Below are 15,569 nucleotides of genomic sequence, written 5' to 3'. Positions count from 1 at the left end.
ATCTTGTGCAAATTGGCTGCATCCTTTTGCAGGAAGCCGAACGTTTGACTGTGGTTTATGACCCTAGCACTGATCCAGGTCTAATGACACCAAAACACAGAAGATTATTTCTATTTCTATTCCTCTCAAATTTAGTCGTCATTTTAGACCGACGCACACAACGATTTGGTCAGACAGACAGGATCAGTGTGTTCACGCCTACTGCCAAGAGTATTTTGGTGCCATTCTACCTTGGCTAAGTGGCAGAAAAGCTTGACAAGATAATGTGCATTCTTATACCTATCAACAAAGAACTATCAGGATCAGATGTGGATTACAGAGGACTATCTGCATCTGTTCGAAAATATCCATATCTGTAATCAGATTTAAAGCAAAAAGTGGGTATTGGTCTAAACCAGGGGGCACGGCGGCTTAATGGTTAGCATGTTCGCTTCACACCTCCAGGGTTGGGGGTTCGATTCCCGCCTCCACCTTGTGTGTGTGGAGTTTGCAAGTTCTCCCCGTGCCTTGGGGGTTTCCTCCGGGTACTCCGGTTTCCTCCCCCGGTCCAAAGACATGCATGGTAGGTTGATTGGCATCTCTGGAAAATTGTCCATAGTGTGTGAGTGTGTGAGTGAATGAGAGTGTGTGTGTGTGTGCCCTGTGATGGGTTGGCACTCCGTCCAGGGTGTATCCTGCCTCGATGCCCGATGACGCCTGAGATAGGCACAGGCTCCCCGTGACCCGAGGTTTCGGATAAGCGGTAGAAAATGAATGAATGGTCTAAACCAGTATTCTCAGGTCACTCGAGTTTACAGAAGGTTTCATCTATAGGTGTTTTTATTCCCCAAAAAATAAACAAGAAAGTCGGCTGACCAGACAGGTAGTAATGATTCTGTCATGTTGAAATGCTGATTGTGGTCACTGTTCATCCTCTCAGCTTCAGAACTGCTCCAGCATCAGTCGGATGCCTCGTGAACCCATCTGACAAGCTTGAATATAAAGTACACCATCTTTATCTGTTTAGAAAACATCATCCATTGAATAATGGACATATTATTTATGTGATATGGATTATAAAGTATTCCGATTCAATGTCATACCTAATATGTGAAATGCCTTAGTTATTTTAAGGGGAATTGTGTGTTTTAGCATTTTCCCGGTGTTGTGTATCATGTTCTATCATTAATGTGCTCTCCTACAGTTTTTGTTTTTACCTTGATGTAATGTAGCTGCACTTTGATACCTCACTTTTTTTTTAATGTAATTCATAAATAAATAAATATACTTTACTGGATTTGACCTGCCCAGATTTTCTAACTATTTTGCCTTCGGTAGCAAATGGAAATTGGCAGATATTGGAAGAAAATTAGGTTAAGAAAATTCCCCACTGACTTCTGAAAGCTCAGGGAAGGCAATAATTAAAAGCATTCAAGAATTTAACCTGTCACCCAATAGCCAGACTAATCTTGTTTATTTGTGACCTACATTACTCATCTCTCTCGCCTAAAACCTTCCATCCTACGCAGGATTGTACGCCCCTCCATACAGACCCCTGCCCCAGAGTTCCTCAGCACCCCCACCCCAGAAGAAAACCCTGCCCTCCCTTAATGCTCCCCATTTTCTGCCCTAGTTCCATCACACCAGATTTTAACCCTCTTCCGTGAGTGCTTGCCACAGCGATGCTGCCCCACCCTCCGTGACGTGATCGTGACACTGTTGCCATGGTTTGATCGGAAGACTTCCATCTTTACGCCTGTTGGCATGGCCAGAACATGAGTGTCATCACATACAAAGAACATATGATGGTACTCCACCATCCGCTCCCACCCCCCTCCCAGAGGCGGTGTTTTTCACCCAATGCTTTTCACTGCCACTTTAACAACAACCACCTTGGACTGCTCGGCCTTTTGGTTTCCTTACCTGCACACAAGGGAAATTCCTTTCCTACTCATTGGTGATGGAAAGCATTAAGTATGAACTAACATCTGCCCCTGTTCTTTCATCTGCCCAAAGTTGTATGTTCACTAAGGCAAGTTAATATACTCCAGGGACGTCAGAAGTGTGCCATGTGCTATATGTGTCACCCGATATTCTGGGTCAGGCATTGAGCGAGCATAAGTCTCGAACAGATTTTCGAACTTTTAGGCCTTTTTATTTACTAAAGTGTAAAAATCATCGGGCTGATTTGAAATTACTAACAATGAACTACCGAGACCACGATACTGAGAATTCTACACATTCTGGAAAAATCTGCACATACAATTAATACACATTCCAGTTCATCCTTTATTTAGAAAATTTCATTTAGTTCACATTTTTAAATATTTTCGAAATCCGCGTATGATATTGAGATCCGTGGGGTCACGGTGGCTTAGTGGTTAGCATGTTCGCCTCACACCTCCAGGGACGGGGGGTTCGATTCCCGCCTCCGCCTTGTGTGTGTGGAGTTTGCATGTTCTCCCCGTGCCTCGGGGGTTTCCTCCGGATTCCTCCCCCGGTCCAAAGACATGCATGGTAGGTTGATTGGCATCTCTGGAAAATTGTTCGTAGTGTGTCAGTGTGTGAGTGAATGAGTGTGTGTGTGTGCCCTGTGATGGGTTGGCACTCCATCCAGGGTGTATCCTGCCTCGATGCCCGATGACGCCTGAGATGTGACCCGAGAAGTTTGGATAAAGCGGTAGAAAATGAATGAATGAATGAATATTGACAAGAGTGCAAGCTGTTTGAACTAAAACTGAATAAACAGCCATTTATTTTAGCAATTGTCTGAAATAGAAAGTTAATAAAGAGAGTGTATCGCTGTAGGAACCTGAACTAGATTCTTGATAATGGAATCAGGGATTTAAACTCTACAAACGTAACACAGTAATTATTTTCACTTATTATAGCGATAAAAATGTCCGAATAGTAACAAAGATGTGTTCGTGGTTTGGTGGGATGTTGTTGCGGCGCCTTTTCCCAGTAAACAGCTATAAAACTTCTGTCGGTTGGAATGCGCTGGGAGCTCACAGACACACCAAAAACTAGCTGATTCTTTAGCCACGCCTCCCAAACTGTCACTCACTCTGCCAGGAGCAGAAGGAGGCCTGTCCTGGGCCTGAGGAGTAAACATGCACATTATAGCATGTTCATAAACATGCACTAATGAGCTCATGCACACACGTATGGTGTCGTCTCACGATGCTGGCATGCGCAGCGAGGTCAAAGGCAGGAGGCAAAGAGAGAAATGGGGTAAGAAAGGAAGATTTTTTTGACAGGATGGCCTAATTCTGGAGGGGATCACAGTCTGGCATGTTCTGTCCCATTAAATAGAAGGGAATAAAACCCACACATGTACATAATTAAGCATGTGGATAACTACTAAGATGTATTCACTAAACAGTAGATTATCATTTGCATAAAATACAGAAAAACTGAATTCTCTATTTTGATTGGTCAGAAGGTCAGAGGAGATTGTGCTATCACTTTTATCACCGATATATAATATGCTGAGGAGACGCTGGTGAGGGAGCGACTGTATATAGCTGCTATAACATAACGTGAGGACGGGAAATTAAATCTGAATCATTTGTAAATTGTTGTGAGAACTGTATTAGGCATGAAAAGTGTGTGTGTTTGTGTGTGTGGACATACTGACCGAGCTAGCTTTCGTGTGTGAGAGCGTGATTATGTATTCTAACGCATGGGCGGGCAAGCACACTTCCCACTCAGTACTAAAGGGAAAGGAGAGAGCTCTGGCATAACACCATATGGGAAATAAATAAATAAACAAACAATTAGACAACGAACGAGTAAACAGCGATACGGAAAGACAGCGGGATGAGCGACGTCGCGATGTCACGGCGCACAGCGTACTCGCCGTAGACGCAGATGTCCATATACGCAACAGAGTAATGAAGGACGTGTTCTGCATCACTAGGTGAAAGCAAGGCATTCTGGGAAGCATGTATGGGCCGTTCAGCTGCCAGAGCTCAGGGTGCATAAATTTACATAACTGATGAGACACAGACTCCCTCAGCCTCCAGTTTCGTCTTGTTTGTTTTATTGTTCGTCTCTGCCTCCTGATCTCTCGTTCTCTCTCATTAAGCCTTCCTGTTTTCTCTTTCACTCTCACTTCATGCCTGCTCCCTCCCTCTGTCCCTCCCTCTCTCTCTCGCTCCCATTAAGTTTTGTTGTTTTCCCCTTCGCTCTGTACGCCGAACAGGAGTACAACCAAAAGAGAAATTCTCGCAAACTCTCAAAGGCCAAGAAAAAAAACCACAACACGTCACACTTCACTCGTGTGGCATTTTATTCAGAGCGAGCTTGTGAAATGTGCAGAGAATAATGATCTGTTTTTCTGCCTGTTTCAGCTACAGTGTGTTGTATTGCTTTCATTGCTGAATAATTTACACAAAACAACACCTCACATAAGATGCGTGTTTAAATCGAGACAAATAAACAGGTTACAGGCAAAAATAAAAGCAGAAAAATGAAATATTTTAAATAAAACTCTCGTCTTGTGTTTCTCATGGAGATTATGAAACTTTTCCACATAGCTGAAAATTTCGGTCGATTTGCTCACAAAATTACTGACATCCAATTTTGGTCAAAAATTGTGTCTAAAACGTGTAAAATTTTAAAGAACCTCTAATAAATATAGCTAATATTAATGGGGGAAGTCGTGACCTAATGATTAGAGAGTCTGACTCCTAACCCTAAAGTTAGGCCACGATGAGGTGCCCTTGAGCAAGGCACCGAACCCCCCCAACCGCTCCCTGGGCGCTGCGGCATAAATGTCTGCCCACTGCTCCGGGTGTGTGTCCACGGTGTGTGTGTGCGTTCACTGCTGTGTGTGTGCACTTTGGATGGGTTAAATGCAGAGAACGAATTCTGAGTATGGGTCACCGTACTTAGCCGTACGTCACGTCACTTTCACTTAATGGATGTTGACTATATTCTTGTCTAAAATGAACAGGAATTACTGGATTTTATTTTACATGACTGAATTCAAAACAACGGCCACGTACCGTGACAGAAAGCAAGTTTTCAAGCAGGAAAATCTTGATGAGTTCAGATTAGAACCAGCTAAATGGGGAAAAGTAGTCGAGGCCATCTAGCATCAGATATTAATCTCCTCTTCCATTTATTGTTATTGAGGCAGTTCTACATGTTTATGTTTTCACTTTTCTTTGCCTTCCAGGTTCAGAACACTGTTTCCAGAACTTCACAGCACCGACTGGCGTGATCGAGTCACCTGACTTCCCGGACAAGTACCCTCACAACCTGGAATGCTCCTACATCATCATCGCCCCAGCTCAGACAGAGGTCACCCTCACCTTCAAGACCTTCGACCTGGAGAACGACCCCTTGCTGATGACTGAGGCCGAGTGCAAATACGACTGGCTGGAAGTGTGGGATGGACTGCCCCAGGGTGAGCTCCTGAATGAATACCATAGCTGGTGTAGAGATGATGATGGATTAGCTCGAGAGCTGCCAAAAATGTTCCCGGTTATAGGTCACCATGCTTGAAAGGTTTGCTCACAGACCAGAATGATCTAAAACATAAGCATTTGTGAATCCAGAAACTATTACATGATTAAGTTAGACTAAGAAAATGTCACCGAATATGTACCTGGATTTTAGAAATTTCATTCTACTGAGGTAAATATTCTTCAGAAAAGGCACCAGAATACAGAAGTATCCATAATAAGCATTTCCATATTCAGAATCTATTATTATGATCGGCGATCAGCAAAAACACAACCAACAAATCTTGAGATATTTTCCGAGCCCCATTTCTGAGGTAAAAATTGTCTGTACAAGGGTCCGATGCTTGAAAGGCTTGTTTTGCCAATCCAAATGTTGACATTCATGGATGATTGAACTAAAATGTATATTAGGAAGATTAACACCTAGGTTAAGTTAACACCTAACACCAAATCATCACCAAATCCCCAGAATAATTGCATTACCAGTTTACCGTGTACTTGAAAGGCTTGTTTTTCGCTGAACACATTTATGTTCAGAATCAAACATTAATAGCTCCAGGGACTTTACAATATTCAGGGACTTTCTGCAGATTCTGAACCTCTTGACTCACACTATGTGATCTACAGACTTCCGAGTGGTTCTCAAGTGTTCGCTTTAGCTCAAGGTCTCAGGAATGCCGGCTCACCGCAAGTACTGACACCTCCACCGGGCCAGAAACTTCCTCGATGACTTATTTCCCGTTTCTTCTGCACCACCTGCTAAAGTCACTCCCCTTTGTGTGCTCTCTCCCACCTCAGGCCATTCTTATCTGAGGAAACACTTCCTTCTTTGGAAGTAAAGAGTGATTTATCTTTTCGTTTAGAGGCCAGAGATAAGGAGCAGGAGATGTTTGTGCTGGTGTTAAATGAGGCAGGCATGTGGGTGTCAGAATGGTTCATGAATTGCTGTGGTTTTATTTATGGAGATTTCACAGAAGGTATAATAATATGTGTGGGCAGGAAGCTTTACATTTTATATCAGGGTGATAGACATGACACACCAACCAGCCACTTTGGCATCTCAACAAGTCTCAACAACCGATAACGTAAACTGATGGTGGTCCAAATTGTCAGGTACAAGTTGCTTCTTGAAACAGCTGACTGCATTTCCATTTTCCGTTCTACCAAAAAAAAAGAGACAATGATGTGGAGGAGCTCTTGTTCGGAAAGGGAAAAGGAACCTAATGCAGGGAGGATGGATGTCTAGTCATGTGTCATTTCCTATCTTAAGGAAACAAATTCATAGCTGAGGGTATTCCAGAAATTACTCCCATGTTCAATAGTGAGTTTAGCTTTGAGACGTCAATCTTCCGTACAGGATTATGGTCACATGGGGCAGCTGTCAGCTTGGAAATCCACCTTGCCACCTTGCAATCGCGCTACCCGTTAACAAGGAACCTGTTGAGGTAAAGACATCACTGTAGACCTGATGCCATTGTTGACCAAATCCCTTGAGACCAACTACAAAGCTAATACGATGACCTGACAATTCTTTGTCCACCAAGCGAGCAATATTGCCTAATTTTTCCACATGTCCTTCCCTTACCAGGATTCTGAGTCAACATTAATGCAATAAACTCGACAACTTGTACATCGAGGTTAATTTTGCGTTAGCATGTACACCCAAAAAATATGAGCACACTATATACAGGAATCGATGGGCTAGCTAATTTATAACTTGTCCATCTCTGCTTGGTCCCTATAAGGAGATCTGTAATCAGTTCTTTTGCAGTGTGAAAGCTAATAAGACCTGACTTTATAACCAAATCAATAAGAAGTAATTTTCTTTTGTATTAGCAGGGTGTTTTGGACCATATAGAAAAGAGCGTGTACCATTAATTATAAACACCACTGGCTGATTAAGCCTTATTTCTTTCGTTTAAAGCTTTCAAGCTTTTCCCTCTCCTCAAGACAGGCTAAGATTGAGGACCTAATTATAGAATATGTTAACTAGAATCTCGTGAATGCAAGTGGATTGGAATTTACTGCCGTCTTGGGGAAGTGATAAAAACTTTTAATGTCATGCATAGACCTTTTTAATGTATTACAATGTAGTTTGATCCAACAGATTTATTCCATTAGTGGATCAGTGGATCTACTGGGACTTAATGTGGATCTTCAGTTCAGAGCAGAGCGGAATTGACTCTTAAACCTTTCCCCCACAGTTTCACCACTTATTGGGCGATATTGTGGCATGAAGATCCCTCCGGAGATCGTGTCCTCCACGGGTCTCCTGTCTCTGTCCTTTCACACCGACATGGCGGTGGCAAAAGACGGCTTCTCTGCACGCTACAACATGACTCGCAAAGACGTTACTGACAGTAAGTGTGATGAGTTTGCGGCGTTTTCTTTTATGGAGTGATTTATTCCGTAGAAATGCACTGTTTAATAGAACTACCTGCAGAATTTAAAGAATCTGAGTGATGCTGTGCATCATTTATTAGTTTCGTCTCTGTTTTTACAGGTCAGCATCTTTCCGTTTCACTTAATAGCTCTGAAGGCAAACCTTCACTCGCTTCCTCCCTCACTTTCTCCCTTGCTTTCTATTGTCTCTTGTCTTCAGCGGTAACATAATCTCGACCTCACCTGTCATTTCGACTGTGGCACCTCATTCACCACATCTCACAGGTGGAAAAGAAAAAAAAACGTTCCTTACCTTTGTGTCTCGTCCCCAGGCTTCCACTGCAACACTGTGTTTGGCATGGAATCAGGAAAGATCTCAGATGAGCAGATTTCCGCCTCGTCTTCGTTCTACGATGGCCGCTGGCTTCCTCGCATGGCCCGTCTCAACAACGAGGACAATGCCTGGACACCTGCAGAAGACAGCAACAAGGAGTACATTCAGGTTATTATCACACAAACACCATTAAGCCTCTGCCACGCTTCCTGAGCCCTGCGTTTGTTGTCTCTCCTGGGAGTGGTGATGCGTGGAGAACCCTGCTACATCTCTAACCGCTGTGTGATGGATGAGGGCACTCTTTAAAAATACATGCTTAGCAATTTTCTCCAGCACCATCGATTTCAGGTCCCTGCATTCCTCTGTGCTTGGAATTTTTGTCTCTATGCCAGAGCAATGACGGTGCCTGGACCTGGGAATCCTCACGTTTTGTTTGTATTGGTTCAGAATAAACTTGTAGGCACATAAATAAATAATAAAGAGGAAAAGTAGGAAAAGAAAGAAAAACGAGGGCAGAAATAAAAAGAAAGCCGCTCTCTCATTCATTTTTTTTTGTCACTGATGCCCTTTCTCTCAGGTGGACCTGCATTTCCTGAAGGTTCTAACAGGCATCGCCACACAGGGAGCCATCTCAAAGGAGACACAGAAGTCTTACTACGTCACCACCTTCAAGCTGGAAGTCAGCACAAATGGAGAAGACTGGATGATGTATCGGCATGGCAAGAACCATAAGGTAAGCAAAGCAAAGCTCCTTTTCATCTTTGCTCTTGAAACCTGCAGGTCATGTCAGAGCCAAAGGAACCGCTCATCGTTACAATGAGAACCAGACGGGGTCTAGGGTGTGGATGCTGTACTTTTACTTTTGGGAACCAAAGTGAAATGAACGTGTTTGCCTAGCAGAATGAATAAAGGATTATTTATTTATTTTTTTACATAATAACTTTTATTGTGATATAATGAACTGATTTTTAAACTACATAACCAATACTTGTCCACGTTTGTGTCATATTTCAATACTAGATGTAGAAAAGAAACTATGTTTCCCCAAAGGAAGTCAAGGTTCTGGATTTAATTGAGGCGGCCTGAGCCGTAATGACTGCTGGGGGCCGTGACCTCAGTCTACCGCATTGATCTGTCGGCAGAGAAAGTGACATGGGAACAGGTTGAGAGACGGATATCTGGCAACCTGGGAACAACACGGCCCTTTGTGAGCTCTTATCTTTAAAGGCCATTCGTCACGCCTGTGCACTAACGGCCATAAACACACCTGCACGACCGGTCACACGTGCACCTGGGCTTGAAGGGACCCCACGTGTGGGACAGGATGCTTTGTCTGTGTTCAGGTTTAGAATCTTATCACTGGCATTGGAATGGTAGCTATGAAAACCTAACTATCAGGATTGGGTTTTGTAAAATTTGGATTTGGATCATTTAAAAGCCTTGAATCCTTAAAAAATTAATTAATTAATTAATTAAAACAAAAAAAAGAGAGAGGGAGAGAGAGCGTGGAAAATGCAAACTGAAGAAGCCGGAGATTAGTATATGGCAAACATACTGCTGCATGATTAGTGGTTAGCACGTTCGCCTCACACCTCCAGGGTTCGATTCCTGCCTCTGCCTTGTGTGTGTGGAGTTTGCATGTTCTTCCCATGCATCGGGGGTTTCCTCCGGGTACTCCGGTTTCCTCCCTCGAAAGACATGCATGGTAGGTTGATTGGCATCTCTGGAAAATTGTCCGTAGTGTGTGAGTGTGTGTGAATGAGAGTGTGTGTGTGCCCTGTGATGGGTTGGCACTCCGTCCAGGGTGTATCCTGCCTCGATGCCCGATGACGCCTGAGATAGGCACAGGCTCCCCGTGACCCAAGAAGTTCGGATAACAGTCTCATTACTAACCAGTGGAAAGAATAGCACTTGATCCAGCACAGCCTATTAACGTATATATATATAAATTACATCCTGTCACGTAGTGACTGTTAAATGGTACGTCAGTGAATTTTAAAAGGAGATTCTCTGAACGATTTTAGAGAACGTGAAGGCAAGTGGACCATGAAACGATCTTTATCGTGCTCCACACTAAGCTTCACAACAGTTAACAAGTCACCGGATGCTCGTCCCTCTCTTACTGTTGAATTTACTAGCCCGTCTCCAGAATGGGAAATTCTCAGGACAGACACACAATACCAGGGAAGCAATCGTAGACTTCCATTTACAGCTGAGCAGGTGATCAGACCTGCAAAAGGCAACGAATTGTTTGCACCTACGAGCTCCCTCGTACCGATTATTATCGAAAATCCCTATAAATCCATCTTACGAGGCAAGCAATTTGTCTGTCACACGCTCGAGCCTGGAGAAAGAAAAAAAGCATACAAAGCAATTTCATCTCTCTCCTCAGTCGCTCTGCCAGAGTGCGGAAGTATGAAGCTAGAGTAATGGAGAGGGTTATTGTCGTTTTTTACCCTTGGTGACACAAAGCTCCAAGAGAAATGCAGTTCTGCACAGAGTACATGAATATATGAGATATCTATGTATATGTGTGTGTGTGTGTGTGTGTGTGTGTGTGTGTGTGCGCTTGTTCTCACATACACACACACACAGACCCAATTTCTCATCTGCATGACTCTGGCAAGCGGCCAACTGAAACCAGCTCGACATCTTCATCCGAGCGAAGATGGAAAGTGAGGAGAAGAGAGAAAGAGGATGAAAAGAATGTCAGCCCAAAATAATGTCTTGACCAGATCGACTCGGCGCATGTCTCCCTCTGGGCTCATTAAATTCAGCATAAGAAATTGGAGAAAGCCTGAGCAAAAACCCAAACCATCTGCACCGACCTTCCTTTTTTTTCTTCCTCATATTTTCCATTTTTAGTCTCAACAACAAAATGAAAGTTTTATTTCCTGTTTTTTGAGGCGTTTTATCTGCGTACTTTAAGTGTGCTACCTCAGATAAAATTATAAACAGGTCTGATGACTCATTCTGTACCAGTCCCGTGTTCGACCAATCGAATGCTCTCCAGAAAGTAAGCCCCGCCTCCTCGGTGTGGTACATTATGCTTTGTACAGGTTTTGAAATAATTTTGAACAAATTCAAGGTAATAATTCGATCAGATTTCATGTCCTGGCTGTTCGTTACCGATCAGATGAAAGCAGTGAAAGAAAAACGTATAAATCTTCTGAATCTTATTCTCCAGCTTTTCATTTGATATTCCCCTTTTTCTTCCCTTTAGCTTGTGCTAACCTACGTAACAAGATTAGCAGCGTGCCTTACTGTACATAAACTTGTGCTGTACATAAACTTGTAGCTAGCACGTTGAAGTTTAGCGGCCGAATAAATATTAGCCAGCTAACTTTTCTTTGCTAACTGGCTAATGGGTTTAGCATCTGGTAAGGTCTAGTGATGGGAAGTCCGGTTCTTTTCCGCGAACCGGTTCTTTCGGACAGTTCGATTTAACGGGCCAGTTCAAAAATCCAGTTCACCGGTTCTTTTACGTCCTGACATAATGACGTCATTCACGATGACGTAGTGACACCAATTCCGTCATCCCGTTGCCGGCAGATATTAATTAATACGATCGATTTAACACATTCCAAAAGTTCTTTGTAATCATAACTTTAGTTGAATACGTTTCTTACATGTAAGTTTTTACAACTAAAACACGCAGTACAGGCATCGATGTGCAAACATGGATGTTTTACGTGTCTTAAAGATATAAAGTTAATAAACTAATCTTCATCAACTTACAAAAACTCAAGACGCGAACTGTTTAGAACGAATCAGTCCGATTTGGTGAACCGGTTCATACAATTCACTAAAAAGAACGATTCGTTCACGAACCGGCCATCGTTAGTAAGGTCTGATTAGGGTTAGGTGATGAGGCGATACAGTACTGTGGTAAATGACCTCACAATAGACTTCTGCTGTGACCAATTACAAACTGACCTGATGTCTCCTTGTCTTAAGGTGTTAGATATTTTTTAGAAATCTGATGGCACGACGGTGTCGTTATTATATTATGACCAGAGGATGACACGGCAGTGTGAATTATTCAACTTGTTCTAGTCGTTCTAGTCCGTTTGAACGGACAGATGACCGTGTACATGCTGTCGCCAGGCAGATTTTTAGCAATGACTTGACAACCGCCAAAAAAAAAAAATGTGCATTTCTCACAGGATTCATTTGTTCACATTTCGCTCTTAGACAATATGTTAGCAGAGAATTAGCCGTTATGTAAAATGCGGCTAAGTAGCATCCATGTCCAAGGCACGAGATCATCACTAAAGTGAATAAAAAGAAAGAAAACCTGGTTTTTTTTTTGGATCTTCAGGAAATTCACGTGTGCGCTCGGGTCACGGGGATGAAGTGAAGCAGATATTTTTATTTCAAGTATTTAACGATTTTATTCATGCAGAATTTTCTTGAACATTTAAACCTAATCTCTCATTTCTGTAGAAAACTCGCTCTCATACACGAACCCCTGAGCTTCCCAGGTCTTGTTTTTCTTACTAGTTAACCTTTGACCCCAGTAATTAGGCCTATTGGTGCAAGTGAAAGGGCAGGATGAAGATTTAGCTGGAATCAGTGAGCTTCAGGGGAAGTAAAGAAGAGCACAATGGCTTTCAGTAATCCAAGTCTTCTGTGTTTAAGCTGTATTAAGTTTCGGTTTCATTTCCCCAAACCGTCAGCGTTATCTGCGACACCACATGCTCTTTATTTACGATAATTTTTAAAAAAAATTATAATAGATTTTTTTTCAACTGATCTGTTTAGTATTCATATTTTAAAGCACTTACACATTATTTCGTTCTTCTTCTCTTGTTTCTGAGTCTTTCAGTTCTTCTCATTATTTTATGATCTTACTCGTGCTTTTATTGTTACACTTATTTTCAATAAGACAATTTTTTTTCATTTTATTAATATTTCTGACTTAGCGGTTAGCACGTTTGCGTCACACCTCCAGGGTCGGGGGTTCGATTCCCGCCTCCACCTTGTGTGTGTGTGGAGTTTGCATGTTCTCCCCGTGCCTCGGGGGTTTCCTCCGGGTACTCCGGTTTCCTCCCCCGGTCCAAAGACATGCATGGTAGGTTGATTGGCATCTCTGGAAAATTGTCCGTAGTGTTTGTGTGTGTGAGTGAATGAGAGTGTGTGTGTGCCCTGTGATGGGTTGGCACTCCGTCCAGGGTGTATCCTGCCTCGATGCCCGATGACGCCAGAGATAGGCACAGGCTCCCCGTGACCCGAGGTAGTTCGGATAAGCGTTAGAAAAGGAATGAATGAATGAATGAATATTTCTGAGACAAATATTCTGTTATTTACGTCATTTTCAAACCCCACACCTTATTATACTCTACACTTTTCATCTTGTTTACGTCCTAATTTTATTCCCTTATTCCGAATCCTTTTCATTTCTATAATCTTGCACTATTTCATATTAATAATCTTTAATATTTTTGCTCCATCGTTCCATTCCATGATGTAATACCTGGTAAAGTGAACAGCGTGCTGTTTTATTTCTTCATGGGAACTTTCCCCTTATCGCCTCTCGCTTCCCTGATTCAGGAGTCTTATCTCAGTCTTATCGTTTCTCATGGTGAAAGGAGGAAAGTGAAGATAAAGCGGATTCAAAAAGCCGTACAAAAATTCACACGAAGCGCGCAGGATTATGCAGAGTTTCTTGCAGGAATTCTTTCATCCGTGAAAACCCTTACAGAAGTATTCAGAAATATCTGAAACACCTTCGGGGAAACGATGGAGTCAGATGTTACGCCGAGTCAAACGGGTGATGAGTGTTTTATTAATAAACTCTATTGTATACACGCACAGTGACTGATTCACACACAGGAAACGAGTCACTACGACACCAAAACACATTAAATCCTGTTTTTGTATTCCACATGAGTAAGGAGGAAGATCTCGTGTTTTGTAAACCCAAGCTGACCGGATGTTAAGCTAACCTTGTGGGATTTTTTTCTGGTTGTTTATTACAGATATTCCACGCAAACACCGACCCATCGGAAGTGGTTCTGAATCGCATCCCTCAGCCCACTCTGGCCCGATTCGTCCGCATCAGACCCCAGACGTGGAAGAATGGTATCGCTTTACGCTTCGAGCTCTACGGCTGCCAGATCACAGGTGAGTGCCTGTATGTGTGTCCGGGTCTAAATCAGCGAATCACTAAAACCCTAAAAGCGCTTTCCAATATTCTTTGTGTAGGATATTTGAACTGAACCTCAATGCTTTCTCCGGGTCTTTAGGCAGGTTCGGGGTCTGATACGGTCTCACTCGGGTGGTTCTCGGTCACCTTCCAATTGAAGAAAATAATTTGACTCTGAATCGACTCACTTCCTGCAGGAAGTGAAATCTTCTGGAAAAACTGATTCCGCTCTGAATGAGTCGACTCAGAGTCAAATTTCTTTTGAACCAGAGCTTACTTGGATGTGATTCCACACGGAATTGATTATCATTCACATATCCGTCTATTCCCAGACGCTCCATGCTCCGAGCTCCAGGGCCTGCTTTCTGGCCAGCTTCCTGACTCGCAGATCACTTCGTCCTCGGTCCGAGATCTCCACTGGGCTCCGAGCACCGCGCGTCTGGTGGCTAGCAGGTCCGGCTGGTTCCCTGCCCCTCCGCAGCCACTGGCCGGAGAGGAGTGGCTCCAAGTGGACCTGGGAAAAGCCAAGACGGTGAGCGGTCTCATCACTCAGGGAGCGAGAGGCGGAGACGGAGGAACGAGCTCCGAAAACCGGGCCTTTGTACGAAAGTACCGCCTGGCCTACAGCATGAACGGAAAAGACTGGAACTTTGTGATAGACAGCAAAACCAGCATGCCTAAGGTTAGTTTGTGTGTGTGTGCGTGTGTGTGTGTGTGTGTGTGTGTGTGTGTGTGTGTGTGTGTGTGTGTGTGTGTGTGTTAGCTTAAAGCCTTTTTAAATTCAACCACAAACAGTTGAAATGAATAAAAATACATATTTATAGATGACTTTTTTTTAACCAAATTGTTTTATTTATTAAATGTAAATTTTAATGATATGGAATAAAAAATGCAATTTTATTTTATTTATTTATTTTATTTAATAAATTAAAACGATTTATTTCTCCTGTGCTGGCTGGTTTATTTATTTATTTATTTATTTATTTATTTATTTATTTTAGATTTTTGAAGGCAACGTACATTTTGACATGCCCGAGTTGCGGCGGTTCGAGGAGCTCCTTGCTCGGTTTGTCAGGATTTACCCTGAACGCTGGTCTCCCGGTGGCATCGGCATGAGGATCGAGGTTTTGGGATGCAGCCTTCCAGGTAGGACGCTAGAGGAGACCAAGCTAAGACAGGCACTTATTTCCAGGGATTTCGGTACAGCGTAACAGATATTGCGTCATCGGGTAGGCGTGGCCTATTTGATAAT

At 42.9% G+C, this 15,569-nt stretch overlaps 1 protein-coding gene across 4 annotated transcripts in view; it reads left to right on the top strand.

The window, feature by feature from the left end:
* Positions 1-15,569, top strand: part of nrp2a (neuropilin 2a) — a 54,579-nt gene that overhangs the window by 22,686 nt on the left and 16,324 nt on the right. For all 4 annotated transcript variants that reach the window (XR_007138463.1, XM_027176365.2, XM_047803319.1 and 1 more), the window contains exons 4-10: positions 5,165-5,395; positions 7,658-7,813; positions 8,168-8,337; positions 8,747-8,902; positions 14,151-14,295; positions 14,650-14,999; positions 15,319-15,463. Coding sequence is in view for 3 of the 4 variants with exons in the window: in XM_027176365.2 (XP_027032166.2) it covers positions 5,165-5,395; positions 7,658-7,813; positions 8,168-8,337; positions 8,747-8,902; positions 14,151-14,295; positions 14,650-14,999; positions 15,319-15,463 (1,353 nt within the window). In the remaining variant the exon portion in view is untranslated. The remainder of the gene's footprint in view (positions 1-5,164; positions 5,396-7,657; positions 7,814-8,167; positions 8,338-8,746; positions 8,903-14,150; positions 14,296-14,649; positions 15,000-15,318; positions 15,464-15,569) is intronic.

This window comes from Tachysurus fulvidraco, chromosome 18 (genome assembly GCF_022655615.1).
Source record: "Tachysurus fulvidraco isolate hzauxx_2018 chromosome 18, HZAU_PFXX_2.0, whole genome shotgun sequence".
In the NCBI taxonomy this organism is placed as follows: domain Eukaryota; kingdom Metazoa; phylum Chordata; class Actinopteri; order Siluriformes; family Bagridae; genus Tachysurus; species Tachysurus fulvidraco.
The sequence above is the reverse complement of the archived record's forward strand: the minus strand, read 5'-3'. Positions and strand labels throughout refer to the sequence as shown.